Source organism: Rhyacophila brunnea, unplaced genomic scaffold (genome assembly GCF_057557595.1).
Source record: "Rhyacophila brunnea isolate RB1 unplaced genomic scaffold, BYU_Rbru_1.0 scaffold_19, whole genome shotgun sequence".
In the NCBI taxonomy this organism is placed as follows: Eukaryota; Metazoa; Arthropoda; class Insecta; order Trichoptera; family Rhyacophilidae; genus Rhyacophila; species Rhyacophila brunnea.
Window position 1 is genome coordinate 28,777,300 of NW_028232848.1, and position 14,465 is coordinate 28,791,764.

General features: G+C 33.7%; 1 protein-coding gene across 1 annotated transcript in view; it reads right to left on the reverse strand.

Annotated features, from left to right (window-relative positions):
- Positions 1–579: 579 nt before the first annotated feature.
- The window catches only part of LOC147072887 (furin-like protease 1, isoforms 1/1-X/2), a gene marked incomplete at its 5' end in the record, with an annotated part of 100,347 nt that continues 86,461 nt past the window's right edge, over positions 580–14,465 (reverse strand). The window contains 5 exons of the mRNA XM_085945746.1: positions 580–1,329; positions 5,096–5,286; positions 6,551–7,576; positions 9,375–9,493; positions 13,430–13,603. Of these exons, the coding sequence (XP_085801872.1) occupies positions 580–1,329; positions 5,096–5,286; positions 6,551–7,576; positions 9,375–9,493; positions 13,430–13,603 (2,260 nt within the window). The remainder of the gene's footprint in view (positions 1,330–5,095; positions 5,287–6,550; positions 7,577–9,374; positions 9,494–13,429; positions 13,604–14,465) is intronic.

A 14,465-nucleotide genomic window follows, 5' to 3' on the forward strand; every position in this document is an offset into this window, starting at 1 on the left:
TCTCAAGTGTTCAATTGGCTCTTCTGATATATCTACATCACTGAGGTCAGATGGTTCCAATTCTTCTTCAGACATTTCGTAATCTGAGTCCAATTCCTCACTTAAACCAGCCATATTGAAGTTTGAAAAAAGTTCTCAACCAAACACTCACACGATAACAAAGGTAAAATAGTCCAAAAAAATATAGTCAAAACACTTTATAACAGTTTAATACACATGAATGGTATAGTTAAAAACACATAAACAATAACACAGACTAAATATTATAATAAAATTCACACAATACAATAGATCGCGTAAAATACGTAATATTTTGTACGGAAAAACGACAAGAGCGATTCCTTGCACAGTCCTCTCACAACAGTGATATTACGCATACTGCGCAAACGCAGTAAAGTGGCACGATGTTTCAAACCAAAATTAAATGAGCGTAGATTGACGGCCTGTCGAAGGCATGTCAAACATCTTAGTTTTAGTATTGTAACACAATTTATTTGACAATATTACATATATGTCACCGTTGGTAATGAAATAAGGCAAATTATGGTAGAGATTTCAAAATCATGCGTCATGTATATTCTACATAATCGACCGGCGCATTTTTGCATACAACATTGGTGACAGAAGCGCTGTAGCCCCGTAGTTTTGCGAAATTTCGCGTACTACACTCGTGACAGAAGCGGGCGCCGGGTTAAGAAATATTTTTTTCTTTTCTTCAGAAAATAAAAGATCGTTTACTTTACTTGAGATTTTCTTTTGTGAATTTTCGAAATAATTAAAAATAATATCGTTATTAGTGTTTAATAGTAAATTGTATTTGCTATTTAATATGCGATAAACAAAAATATCAGCATTATTACTAATAATTAAGTAATCTTTAAACTTAATAATGAAAGTTTTCGTTACTATCTTATCAATATCATGGAACAAACACACAGTTTTAAAAAACACACGTTTTTTTACATCAAAGATTTCTGTCGACACGTTATTTTCTACATCTATACTGGTGACTTTAATATTATTAGTATTGTCCTGTTGTAACTTTTGATTGTCAACAATCGCATGTGATGATGAGTTAATATTCTCCGAGGTGCGACGTTTTCGTGAGTCTTCACCTTTACGTGCTTTCCGCTTCATCGTTTTCTCGCGTGTAAAATTTACGAAACTGTTATTCAACGTATAGAATAATGCAAGTATAATTAAACACAAACCTAGGCAGTGCGGGGGAGTCTGCGACGATACGAAACTAAGGCAACCTGAGGCGCTAGCGTCTTCGGCGGTGTTCACTGGAGTCTCTGGCTGAAGTTCTACCCTTCCATCATCACGGACCTGGTGAAAATGAACAGCATTTAATTCATAATACTTCACACGCAGGAATTGAATTTCAATCAAGAATACTCATCTTCATCATATCGACCGTGTTTAGGAAAAACGGCGTAACCCACACAGATCAAATTTTACAGGAGAAGCAAAAAACGTTGTTTGAATGATTTTGGTTCAAATTAATAAAAAAAATAAGCACAGACATTGGGTGCATGATGATTGATGATTTGGTGTAATATCTTTTTGATCTACTAATAATTAAAGAAGTTATTACAGAAAAATCAATAAACTTGAGGGTAAATGCTTTTTTCCTTAAACTAAAACTTAATTAAAGCTCAATTAAAACCTGAATTTAGATAATAAATCGGCATTTGTAGCTTACTTTCTTTTAACAGAACGTGTACCTAGTTATATAGATTGTTAATATATCATAAAAACACTTTTAGAAAAATCGAGGGTTACGCCCGTTTTCCTAAACACACTCGATATAACTGCAAGTCAAAGAGGAATAGGAGGAAAAAGAACCTTAAATCATTGACTAGCGCGACATGTGGCATTCAACCTTGCAGGACCATTCTGTACCAACCGTGAATAAGTAAATAACTACACGAGACGGAACTTTTCATGGGAACGATTTTAAGCATTGTAATTTTAGAGTCGAAGAAATATAAGCAGTAATCAACAGTTTTTTTTATACTTACAATGTCGTAATAATATTTAACTATTAACAAGCTTAAATCGATTCATCCCGAAATAAGATCGCTGGAATATAAATTATTGCACATCTTGGGACTATTTCGGTTAACACAATTAAAATAATACTCCGCGAGAGTTGTTACAGAGTTACGAGTAAATAGTTTGGAACGTTAGTCTCAAGATACACAATAAACGTATGGGAATATAGCCGTTAAAAACAAATAATTTTCATAGCAATACATGTATCATAATGATCCATAAAACAACATAAAAAATACTGCCTATATTTCAAGCGCGAAGCGTAAACAATATTCACAATATAAATAGACACGATGATAAATTGTGTATTCGATATAAGATAACAAAATCTCGAACCGATAGATCAATTTGTCGGAAATACGATAAGATAGCATCCATCAAGAAATCAGATCCTCGGCAGTGAAAGGAGGCGGTTAATCTACACAATGTGATTTTATATTATAAGCGTATAGGTATATACGAGGGTGGGTCAATAATTCCTTAGAAAAAAGCATTAAAACAGTTTTTATTTTTGTATTTTTTTTTTATTTCTCAACATAATCTCCTTGGAGCTCAATACACTTGGTTAGACGTTTCTCAATTTTTTTTAAACCGTCAGAAAAATAAGTTTTCGGAAGGTCCTCAAAATAAGCATTTGTCCGATCGATGACTTCTTCATTTGAAAAAAACCGTTGTCCACTTAGCCATTTTTTTAAGTTTGGGAAAAGGAAAAAGTCACCGGGGGCTAAATCTGGCGAATACGGTGGGTGGTCGACCAATTCGAACTTCAATTCTTCAATTTTAGCCATTGATCGTAAACATGTGTGAACACGGGCACTGTCCTGATGAAAGAGGATTTTTTTCCTGTTTAAATGAGGCCGTTTTTCTTCAATTTCGTTTTTTAGCTGGTCCAATAAAGATGCATAATAATCCCCTGTTATTGTTTTTCCTTTTTCCAAATAGTCAACGAAAATAATTTCACGTGCATCCCAAAATACAGTAGCCATAACTTTACCAGCTGATTTTACGGTTTTCGACTTCTTTGGACATGGTTTGTCTTCGCAATCCACTGCTTTGACTGTTCTTTCGTCTCGGGAGTATAGTGGTGTATCCATGTTTCATCTACAGTCACAAAGCGACGAAAAAATTCATCCGGATTGCGTTGCATGAGCGACAACAGGGCTTTAGAGGCCACCACCCTATTGCGTTTATTGTCCACTGTGAGCAAACGCGGCACCCATCTTGCAGAAATATTTTTCATGCCCAATTTGTCATGTAAAATAGAAATGACGCTACCTTTTGAGATCCCTGTAACCTCAATTATCTCACTCAACTTTAATCTTCGGTCACTTAACACCATATCGTGGATTTTATTGATCATTTCTGGTGTAGTCACCTCTACAGGACGTCCTGAGCGTGGTTCATCCTTTGTTGATGTACGACCACGTTTAAATTCATTTAACCAGTTATAAATAGTTGCAAGTGAAGGAGCAGATATGCCGTGAACTAAATCCAACTCATTTTTTATTTCCTTTGCTGTTAACCCTTTTATATTAAAATGTTTAATAACAGCTCTAAACTCAATTTTCTCCATTTTCCATTTTTTCATTTTCCACAAGCAAATTTTTTTTTTAAATGTACGAGAAAAACACAACAACCCGACCAATCTGATTGAAACTTCGCAGCATACTGAATCGGTAGTGCCGCTGCATGAAAACAAACCGCTTACAGTACTAGTCGCGCCACCTGTCGGCTTTTCTAAGGACTTATTGACCCACCCTCGTATTAAACCAGTGTTTCTCAAATGAACAACAGGGATTTACCCATGGAGACAAAGATTTTATCGGCGTACCCCACTTCTTAAGTATTGAGATATTAAAAATGAGTTTTATTTTTATTTGTTGTTACTTCTCCGTATTTATATCTCTCATGGGGTTATTTTATTAATTACGTAAATTAAAATTCAGTCACACACTTGAATGCGTGGCAACCTCAGTTTTGGGTCATAACTCTTGAGACGTTCCCAAGCATAAAAAAACTGGTAATGCTTCGTGATACGCTCGATCAAAACCGAGTGAGTCACGGGGCGGTTTAGTTTAGTATGTTCATGTTTGTATTGTTGCAACTGGTCTAAAGATACTCATATTTCCGATGCATATTGTGGAACCATAACCAAGATTTTTTCAATATATCTTATATACCAGGGATGGCGAACCTATGGCACGCGTGCCACTAGTAGCACGCGAGATGATTTTGCATGACACGCGAATATTTTATTTTGAAGAGATAACAAATTAGGTACATTTTAAAAAATAAATAGATGTATAATATTAAAAAAATAATGACGACTTAGCCATGTGTGTTTTTTTCAGTTTTTAACATTATTTTTTGGTACAAATAATATTAACCAATCGATGCGCAAACGGAAACAAGGAAATGCATAAATAACAGATCGCGTTGTATAAGAAATAGAAAGCAAATACTAAATTAAGAATAAGCATTATGTCTGTAAAATTAATGTAAATATATAATTCTGTAGATCGGTCCTTAGGCTTTGTGCGTCATACAGAATATTATCGCACTGACCTCACCAGGCGGCGGAAAAAGCCGTGTCAACGACTTCTGATTTTGATCGATTTACAATGCTTGAGACCAATCAGGCAATTCAAAATAAAAATATTCAATCAACAAACATGATGAAATTAAATTAATCGATAGTCATTCAAATACAAACAGCTGATTATTATTTTGCCTCAAACATAACGACTAAAAAGAGAAGAAGAAAAGAAATATATATATTATATGTATGCGTGGTTAAAATGCTTTCACGATCTCGTTGAACATCGAAGTATAAGATATTAGAAGTATAAGAATAAACTAAAACTACAAATTTATCTAATAATATACAAAATTAAAGTAATTTTCCTTTTACGATAAGCTTGACGCGGAGTCATGACATAAGGATACTACTATTCGATGTCATTGGCACCTTGTGACGTGTCATAAAAACGTTTGTGAGATTTGCTGGATACACTTGGGATTAAAAAATATATCATACCCTCTGGCTGTCCCTCCATTTTCCAACAACTTTTTCTTCTTCGAGCGAGTTATGCTGGCCAGCTTCACCTTCGCCGATACTGAGCTCACCAGCTGAATCGATGGCGTCAATCTTTGGCTTGACTGGGAAGTCTGTTTCCTGGGCTGGGACGTCCGTCCCATAGAAGACCATATCCCACTGTGAGATTTCGGCTACAAGAAAATACGATTCAGGTCAATATATCTGACACATTATTTCCGGTAAAATAAAACGATTTATTTATCATCTTAAAGCTGACATGATATAAAGAGAGCTTTTAAGCATAGTCGATAGAAGAATGCAAAGAACTTTTTGCCAAGTTTCATTAATTGATTGGTTATATAGAGACTCAATTACTTCCAAGATACTGTATTAGTTATTAATTTAATTAAATATTAGAATGCTTGTTGGAAAAAATCATTTATACAACACTAAAATGAAATGAAATATAGAAATTATTCAGATGAAACTTTGATTCAAGTAAAATGATTTTGTCTTGAACAGTTAATACATAATGTATCTAAATGATTCTAGTACTTATATTATTTCGGTGATCTATTAATATACCAATACAAGAAAAAACATAATCAAAAAATTATTTATAAAATGCCGTAGCAGTTTTGATTGTGTGAGAAATGAATCATTGTTATCTGCACGTATATTATCTATGGTGTGCCTCACGGTTGTACACCAGATCCCTTGTTAGTTGACTGGATAAAAGGCAAACCTAAATCAATTGGAGAGATTTGTAACTTTTCTTACACATTCATGAATGAAATTGTGCATAATATATAAAGAATATAAAAAGTTCATTGTATTACATGTAACATGCTCTTAAAATTAAACAATAATTATATAAATAAAACTTAAGAAAAACAATGTCATAAACAATACATTCACTGATGGTAAATTTCAATATAAATAAGGAAAATTAAATAAAACAAATGGATTTGTAAAAAAAATACTACACAGTAAATACTACGTAAATGTAAAGTAAAAGAAAGTATTTGAAAGAAATCATTTGATATGATGGTATCCTTTGAGTGCTTTCATTCAATATTATAACGGGTGCAAAGTGGATATTTTTTTTTATATAAACTAAGATAAATAATCAATTTTAAATATATTGCTTTAAGAAAATATCGGCACTATTTTTTGTTATTGAATTACGGAATTAAAACAGAAACTAAGCAAAAATCAAACGAAATTAATCAGTAAGTACGGGTATTTAAAAAAACTATTAATAAATAATAATTCAAAATACTAGACATAAACGAAATTCGATGCATAAAAACTTCTAAAAAATAAAAATTAGAGACAATACACATGAAAAGAAAACAATTATTTAAATGAAGGACAACATAAAGCTATTTGGTGCAGCCAGATAAAACGACGATTTCTACTTGTTCAATCGACAACAATGTGTATTTTCTGTACCCTTGTCATCGGACGATAAGCCAAGATGATCTCGATCCATCTCACTGTCCAGGGAACTATGTGGTGCCAGTCCACCGAGAACCAGCTCTGGATGAAACTGAGACAAAGGGGGGTGCTGCCTGGAAGGTTTGTTCCCAACAACTTCCACTTTGGAGTAAGGGAAGAGAGCAGGGTAAATGTGCTGTATTTTGGGATATCTTTGAAACAGCGAAGGAAACTTCGCATTCTTCGGAGTAATATGTCCATCTGGCGGTTGATCAATAAATATAAATCCCCTAAAGTTAGGAGGATTCGTTGAGACTTCTGTTGTACTCAATTGGTACGACTTAGTACTCGCTAGCATATCTTCTGTCACTCTTCCTTCCGATTTTTTAGCAATTGAATCTACCCTGTATGTTGGATTGTCAGATTTTAGATTTAGACTTAAATCGGTGTTTGGTTGCCTCGAGACGTTCTTCTGAATTTTTGTAGTATGATAAAATACCGCCGTATCTAAATTATTAACTCTCGAAGCTTTTGTAGTCTTTTCTGGTCTTGGATATTTAGTTACACTAGGAAGAGTAGTCGCATCTCTGGGCCTATCGATTGGTGTAATTAGTTGTAAATTTGGTTTTATTCCACTGGATGTCAGTCTAGAATCTGTTTGTCTTTGTGAACCATTTCCGTATTGTCTATTATAGGCTGTGGTTTTATTTGTTATTCCTCTCAAAGTTGTAATTGTTGGTCTTGCAGTCTTGTTTTTGCCTTGTGAGTTTCGATGTTGATTCTTGGAGTTTTTGTTTTTCCTGGGATTCGTATTGGTTCCCACCACGTACGGCGGGGATATATTGTTCCCGTTATTTTGGTTTTTGTTGTAATTTTTTATGTTCCGGTTCTTGTTCGAAGGTAACGTTATGGAAGGCACTAGGACGGATTGGGATATGTTTATTTTGTAGTGAACGTTACTGTACGGACTGGGGTCGTTTTTGTCAGCGGGGCTTCCCGTGCCGTAAAATATAAGAGACCAGTCTTGGAGAGTGGCTCGCCCTATAAACGGTGACAAGATAAGTTCATACGACGCATAAATGCAGTGATTATTTCACAACACAAAATTAGGTATATTTTCACATTAACAATATTGATATACATTTAATGCAGTTTTATCGACTGTGAACTGCCGATACCTACTAACTAACTAAGATTTTTTTTTATCGAAACAGCACTTTTAATACCACCAAAACAATTTTTGAAATATTCTATACTATAAAAAAATGGCCTCGCTTCAATTTTGTATGATAATTTTTACGTTTGCTTCGAAATGGTTTGACATAATAAGCAGCGGAAGTTATTTGTTTCGACTGCTTGCCGCTAGAGAAGCTAGTTTGTTGCCGGCAGCTGGTTATTTTACTATTTTGACGGATAGTTAATGTCATTGTATCAAGCCATCTAATATCGCAAAGCTTAATTTTTACTTGTTTTTCTCTTAATTATCGTTTTCTTTTATTATCGTTAAAAGTGTTTTGTTGTTAATATTTATATAATTATTTATTGCAATTTTGTAATTGCAAGTAGTTGCAAGGTATACCTTGCATATTTTATTTAGAGTGGATTTGTAATACCATTATCACATGATAGGTAATTTTCTTGTTTAAATATTAACTATATAGCTGTGGCGAACTACATAGAGACACAATGCAAAATGTCACGTGATCATAAATGCATGTCCAAAATTTTCGAGGCGTTATCGGACACCGTTCAAAGAACGATACTTACGTTTTAAGCTGTCTCCCGTTTTTAAGCAAAGTGATATCATTAATGGCACTGCTTATTTCAAAAATTAAGCTTCAGATAGCTGTTATTTAAATCGGTAGTGAAACTAGTTAAAAGATAATAGATTAATCACGGTCCGAATTACAATACATACAATGGCAATATCTCAAGATTTTTTTCATCTTACTGTAAGATTTAGATTTATTAGTTATGGGATATTAGCAGTTCACAAGAGATAGTTAGTAGTTAGTAAAGACTAAAACGTGGTGATCAAGTTGTATTTAAAATTAAATTAAATTCTTGAAATAAATTTATACTTAGTTACATTTTATTACATTCAACTTTTACTTTTTTTTTATAAATTCAATTGAAAATATTGTTTGGATTAAATAATATTATGATAGCTGAAAAAAATAGTAAGTTTTTATAATATTCATCTAAATTTTACAAATGTATAATTGACAATATATTAAAATATAAATTTAGAATCCTGCCAATCAATTTTAACTAATATCAAATTTTAGGAATTCGAACATTGAAGTTAAAGTCCCTCCACCAAACCCGCCCCGTACCACCCTCGGTCTTAATCGAGAGTATCACGGGACCCGTCAATTGGTGATGTGAAGCATCTAAGAATTGGCTTGGGAGTGTCCTGGGAGAAGATGCCCAAGACTTAGATTGCTACGCTCAAAGTGAGCTCTGACCGAGTTTACTGAGTTTACTCTAATGCAAAGTGCCAGGGAGAGAAAAAGCACATGGAAATTACTAAAAAGAAAATGAAGCTACTTGGTTATTAAATTAAAGAACGAAGCTAATCATACAGGCAGGAAAATTTATGTGAAGAGATCTTCACGCCCATAGTAAGACGCCGCAAATTTTTTGAAAGCAAGATAATTGGCCTTAGTAGCAACCAGGTCGGACGGGCCGATGGGTCCAACAGCTGGTTGGACCGACCTGAGCATTTCCTCCCAATCCGAACAAAATAAATTCGAAATGCAAGATCGTGTTTTAATTTTAATGAATGGTTAGTATCTTGAGATGTTAAATTGTGGAGACCATAATAACGCTGACTTACCCATATATCTACCCTCATTGTGAATTTCAAGCAGCCAGATTCCATAAGGTGATTCACCCCATGTATGAACTGTCATGAATGGCCACGAATTAAATCCGGCGCGTGACATGTCATGAGACCTGAAAAGAGAAATTACTTCGTAATGATAAATACAAAAAAAATGTTTTCTTTTTTCATTAAGAGCGGACGTGCTCAGCGTGGGTCAAAATGGAGCTTTTATTATATTTTTAAAGCATGATCCTGGGCATTCCTTAAACGTTGTAGATAATCTATTTATATAATTTTGAAGCCTTATTATCATTTATATTTATTTTTAACATTTGATGACTGCATAAAGTATTTTTATTACATAAAATAGTATTCTTTTAAACCTCTCGCTCTAATGTTTTAGAATATAGTCATATTTCAGTACATAAATGTGCAGTGGTGTTAAGATTTTTTACATTTATTAATTTTTAAACGCATTTATAAAACCATCAGTATACTTTATGTCGACATTAATATAGTGAAATATTCACATTAAAAAAATATATTCATAACCTCTGTGATCCCAAATTTGACAAGAATTAGGCATTTTATTATTCAAAAAATGGGCAAGATTAACACATTTGAAGATAGTTCTAAAGACACTAATTATAAGCTATGTCTTTGACCATTCAAGTGTGATAAACATCTTACGAATAATGATTGCTTTATAATAATTATTAACCTAAAAATAAGGTAGTGTTTTTTTGAAATACGCCATTTCTTTTGGCATTCCCCAGTGGTTAAACTACAACATACGGCTGTAGCCATAAATTGACAAACTAAAACTGAAGTAGGGAGTAAGAACATGTTAACGCGCGTGTTTGAACATGTACCATTAAAATCATTTTACTCCCTACTTCAGTCACAAAGGATCACAAAGAATATTAATATATTTTTTTATTGTGAATATTTTTTTTTTCGACCATGTCCGATCCTGATAGGATCATATGGGCCTCCACAGAGTGGAGGTTTGCATTGACAGATTTTGTTTTTTACGAGAAATGGATGTCAGCCACTTGCTCAACCTATTAGGTCCATACCCTGACACACACAAATTGAAAAACAATATGTGTACTTGCCAGACCCAGGATTCGAGCCCGGGACCCACGGCTTTATAGTCCAACGCTTATGCCGCACGGCCATCGTGGGCGTTTGTAAATATTTCACCATAATAATGTCGACATAAATTATACTGATGGTTTTATAAATGCGTTTAAAAATTAATAAATGTAAAAAATCTTAACACCACTGCACATTTATGTACTGAAATATGACTATATTCTAAAACATTAGAGCGAGAGGTGTAAAAGAATACTATTTTATGCAATAAAAATACTTAATGCAGTCATCAAATGTTTAAAATAAATATAAAGGATAATAAGGCTTCAAAATTATATAAATAGGTTATCTACAACGTTTAAGGAATGTCCAGAATCATGCTTTGAAAATAGAATAAAAGCTCCATTTTGACCTACGCTGAGCATGTCCTCCCTTAACATTTAAATGTGGTATGTGATGTATCTGGTAATTAAAACTGGGTCTAACCGAACAAAATAATGACAAAATCAATATACATTATAATTAAAAAAAAAAAAACCCATCAAAGAGAAAATGAATTTTATCAGTATTGGTATAATATTATTATATATTACTATATTGGAATGTTTCAACGTTATTTAAAAATTGTACCCCAATCCATCAAGCGAACTGATAACGTGATTAATCTGTCGAGTAAAATAATGTACCTACAAGTAAAAAATATTATATTTTGGAAAAGATTTAAAACACACGCTATTTTCCGCGAACACTTTAGTATTGATTTTTCGTCATTGTTCCACACATGTATATGATTATGTTGACGTAAGATACTTACTACAGCTATTTTTAAGTGCCGTAGCGCGAATAATATTTATATTATATATATCTACTATAAACATATTATTTTCAATTAGTATATATATTATGTGTGCTACCCGTGCTCACGTATGGCTGCGAGACGTGGACCCTCAACACGAGAGATGTCCAAAGGCTAAGAGTCGCACATCGAGGCATGGAGAGGTGTATGTTGGGCATCACGCGAAAGGACCGTAAGAGAAACGAATGGGTTAGGAAGCAGACAGGAGTACGCGATGTAATAAACGTTGCCAACCAGCTGAAATGGAGATGGGCGAGGCACATTGCTCGCCGAAAGGACGGCCGCTGAACAAACGCCGTCATCCAGTGGTACCCAAGGGGCATGAAACGGCTACAGGGTCGCCCTAAAAGCCGCTGGATTGACGAACTGGTAAAGTTCAGCGGAAATACGTGGCAGCGAATGACACAAGACCGAGAGAGTTGGAAGAAGCTTGGGGAGGCCTTCATCCAGCAGTGGATTGACCCCGGCTGATGATGATATATATTATATCATTGGCGAAGAGCGAAGTAGGCTGTTAAGATTTTACATTAATAGTGCGCACTAAACTTTGTCAGTCATTGAACTATGAATACAATTTGCGGATGGTGCTAGTCAGTTTTTAAAATTCAATTAAACTTTGGCTGAATCAAATCATGATAGTTAAGGTATGCTATGGGCGATCTGACAAAATAGTGCACAATTTTTCAGTAATACTTATTGGTTTTCGTTGAATTAAAAATGTAATACTATAATATTACAGATGGTGTTGGTTAGTTTTTTTTTAAATTAAGCCCTGCCTAAACCAAACCATAATTGATAAGATCTACAAAATATTTGAAGTTATGTATGGTTTAATGGTATAATTTTAGATCTTTTATAGATAAACGATTATGTTTTTACTATTATCTACTGTGGATTGGATTAGGCAGGGTTTAATAAAATTTGAAAAAGTCCCTCTGAGTCTCAGTTGAAAATGTCCCTCTGAGGCGGACGAAACCGGTCCTAATCTCTTGATTAAAAAAAGGAATAAGTACTACATAAAAATTGCGTTTTATTAAATAAAAACAACAATGCAATGCAGTTCCACCATGAATTGACAGTTAACAAAATAAAAGAAACTAACAAACACTATGTACACGTTGTAGCCTTAGTTCAAAGAAAACAAACACGTTTAACTGACAAAGTTTAGGGTGCACTGTTAATGTCGGATCTTATTAGCCTACCTCCACCCTTCGCTACTGATATATATTATGTTTGTAATACCGTATCCAAGGAAAGGATTTATACTGTTCGCCTTTTGTTGTATGACGAGTTTTCGTTTCAATTAATGTATTTAGCACTCATAAAAAATCTCATTTATAACATGTGCTTCGTTTACCTCTGTCATCATAGAATATATATATTATATACAATATAGAAGGCTGCAACCAGCAGTGGCGAAGGGTGACTTTTGGAAAGAGGTAGGCTGTGGAGATATGATAAAAAGAGCACACTTGTCAGGTATACTTACGAGAATAGTACGATATTTACTACTAATGAATAGGCACACACTAATAAATGATAACGACACACTAATTCAATGAAACTACAAAAACTCATTGACGACATAAAAATGAGCGATGTGTTTAAATTACGTATTTTTCAAAACATTTATACCCATCAAAAATCATTAGATAAAATTTATTTTTATTTTTAAAAACAATCTATACTTACTTATTTATTAATATTCTATAATATTTATATATATTTGGACAAAGTGCGCAGTCGTGACAACAATATTATGCGCGAATGTTTTAGGCTCTGCGAAAGGAGCTTGCCATTTGCTTAATTTACGGCGCGGCGCGCTGTTATTTTTTTAATACCTTTGCAGTTGTTTTGTAAACTGTGTAATACTGTAATACATTCCTACATATGCGATCTCGTTGGCAAAATAAATTATTTTTATATAACATAAAATAATGAAGTGATTAAGTATATAAATATGTCAATATGCAATTAAAAAATATTTTTCTTAAGAAGGTAGGCTTTAAATAATCGCCTAGTATGGAGTCTTCGCCACTGGCAACCAGTATAAGTAGTGTCTACTGTCATAATTAGTATACTACTGCTTACAAAATATATTTGACATACGTACCTAGTGGCAAGTAATGTGACTCTGGTGCCAGCTGGCGAGGTCAGGTTGATCTGAAGGTCCCCACGCCTTGCAGCAGTCAACGAAATCTTTGCCTGGACATGCTCCAAGTAATTCACTCCGACGCACTGGTTCACAGCCAACTGGAGGACAACTTGACTCTTGGCCGGAATCAACCTTATGCAGAAAGAAATACAGATTGTTAATATCTGAACATGCTGGTGCGTTTACCGATAGTGAAGACTGCCTGTTAACGGAAGAGAAAAAATAATAATAAGCCAAAATTCACGGTCACATGATAATTATCACACGATATTTTGGTAGCACTATTTTAGAACTTATTTTTATTTCAGCGTTATCATATAATTTAACACCCTACTTGAACATATTAAAATAATTATTAATTTATGGGGGAAATTTGTGAAAAAACGGTCGCCAATTTATTGCAGGGATAATTTTAGGTGGCTCTTCCTAAAAATTGACAATGATATACCAAGTTTTCTGCCGTCCTCAAAGAGTGCAGTTATCCTCTAAAAACGTAGCTTGGGTTCATCCCCCTTTCAACGTATTTTTTCTAATATATACATTTCTGAGGTATTCCAAATATATATAAATATGTGTCGAAAGGAAAAGTAGATAATATTATATCGTCGGTGTTTTGTAAAAAGGGCGAATCAACCATTTTGGCGAAATCGAGATTTTAATGCAAATACAATATGTACCTCACTAGCTTTGTTGTGTAAAAACGGCGAATTTTTATCTCCACAGGAAAGTTCTTAAAAACAATAATCGACTAAATTAAATTAATTAAAATTACGAAATAAAAAGCAAATGTGACATATTAGGCCTTTTAAAATATTATATAATAATACCTATTATAATGACAGTATTCTTTCTAAGCTTTATTATAAACTTGTTAGATATTTATAATCATCTACAGGTAAAAAACAAATAAATGTCAAAAGTTATAAATCCTCCTCCTGTAAAATAGCATTTTGGTTAATTAGCCCTTTTTACAAAACACCGACGAATTATATAG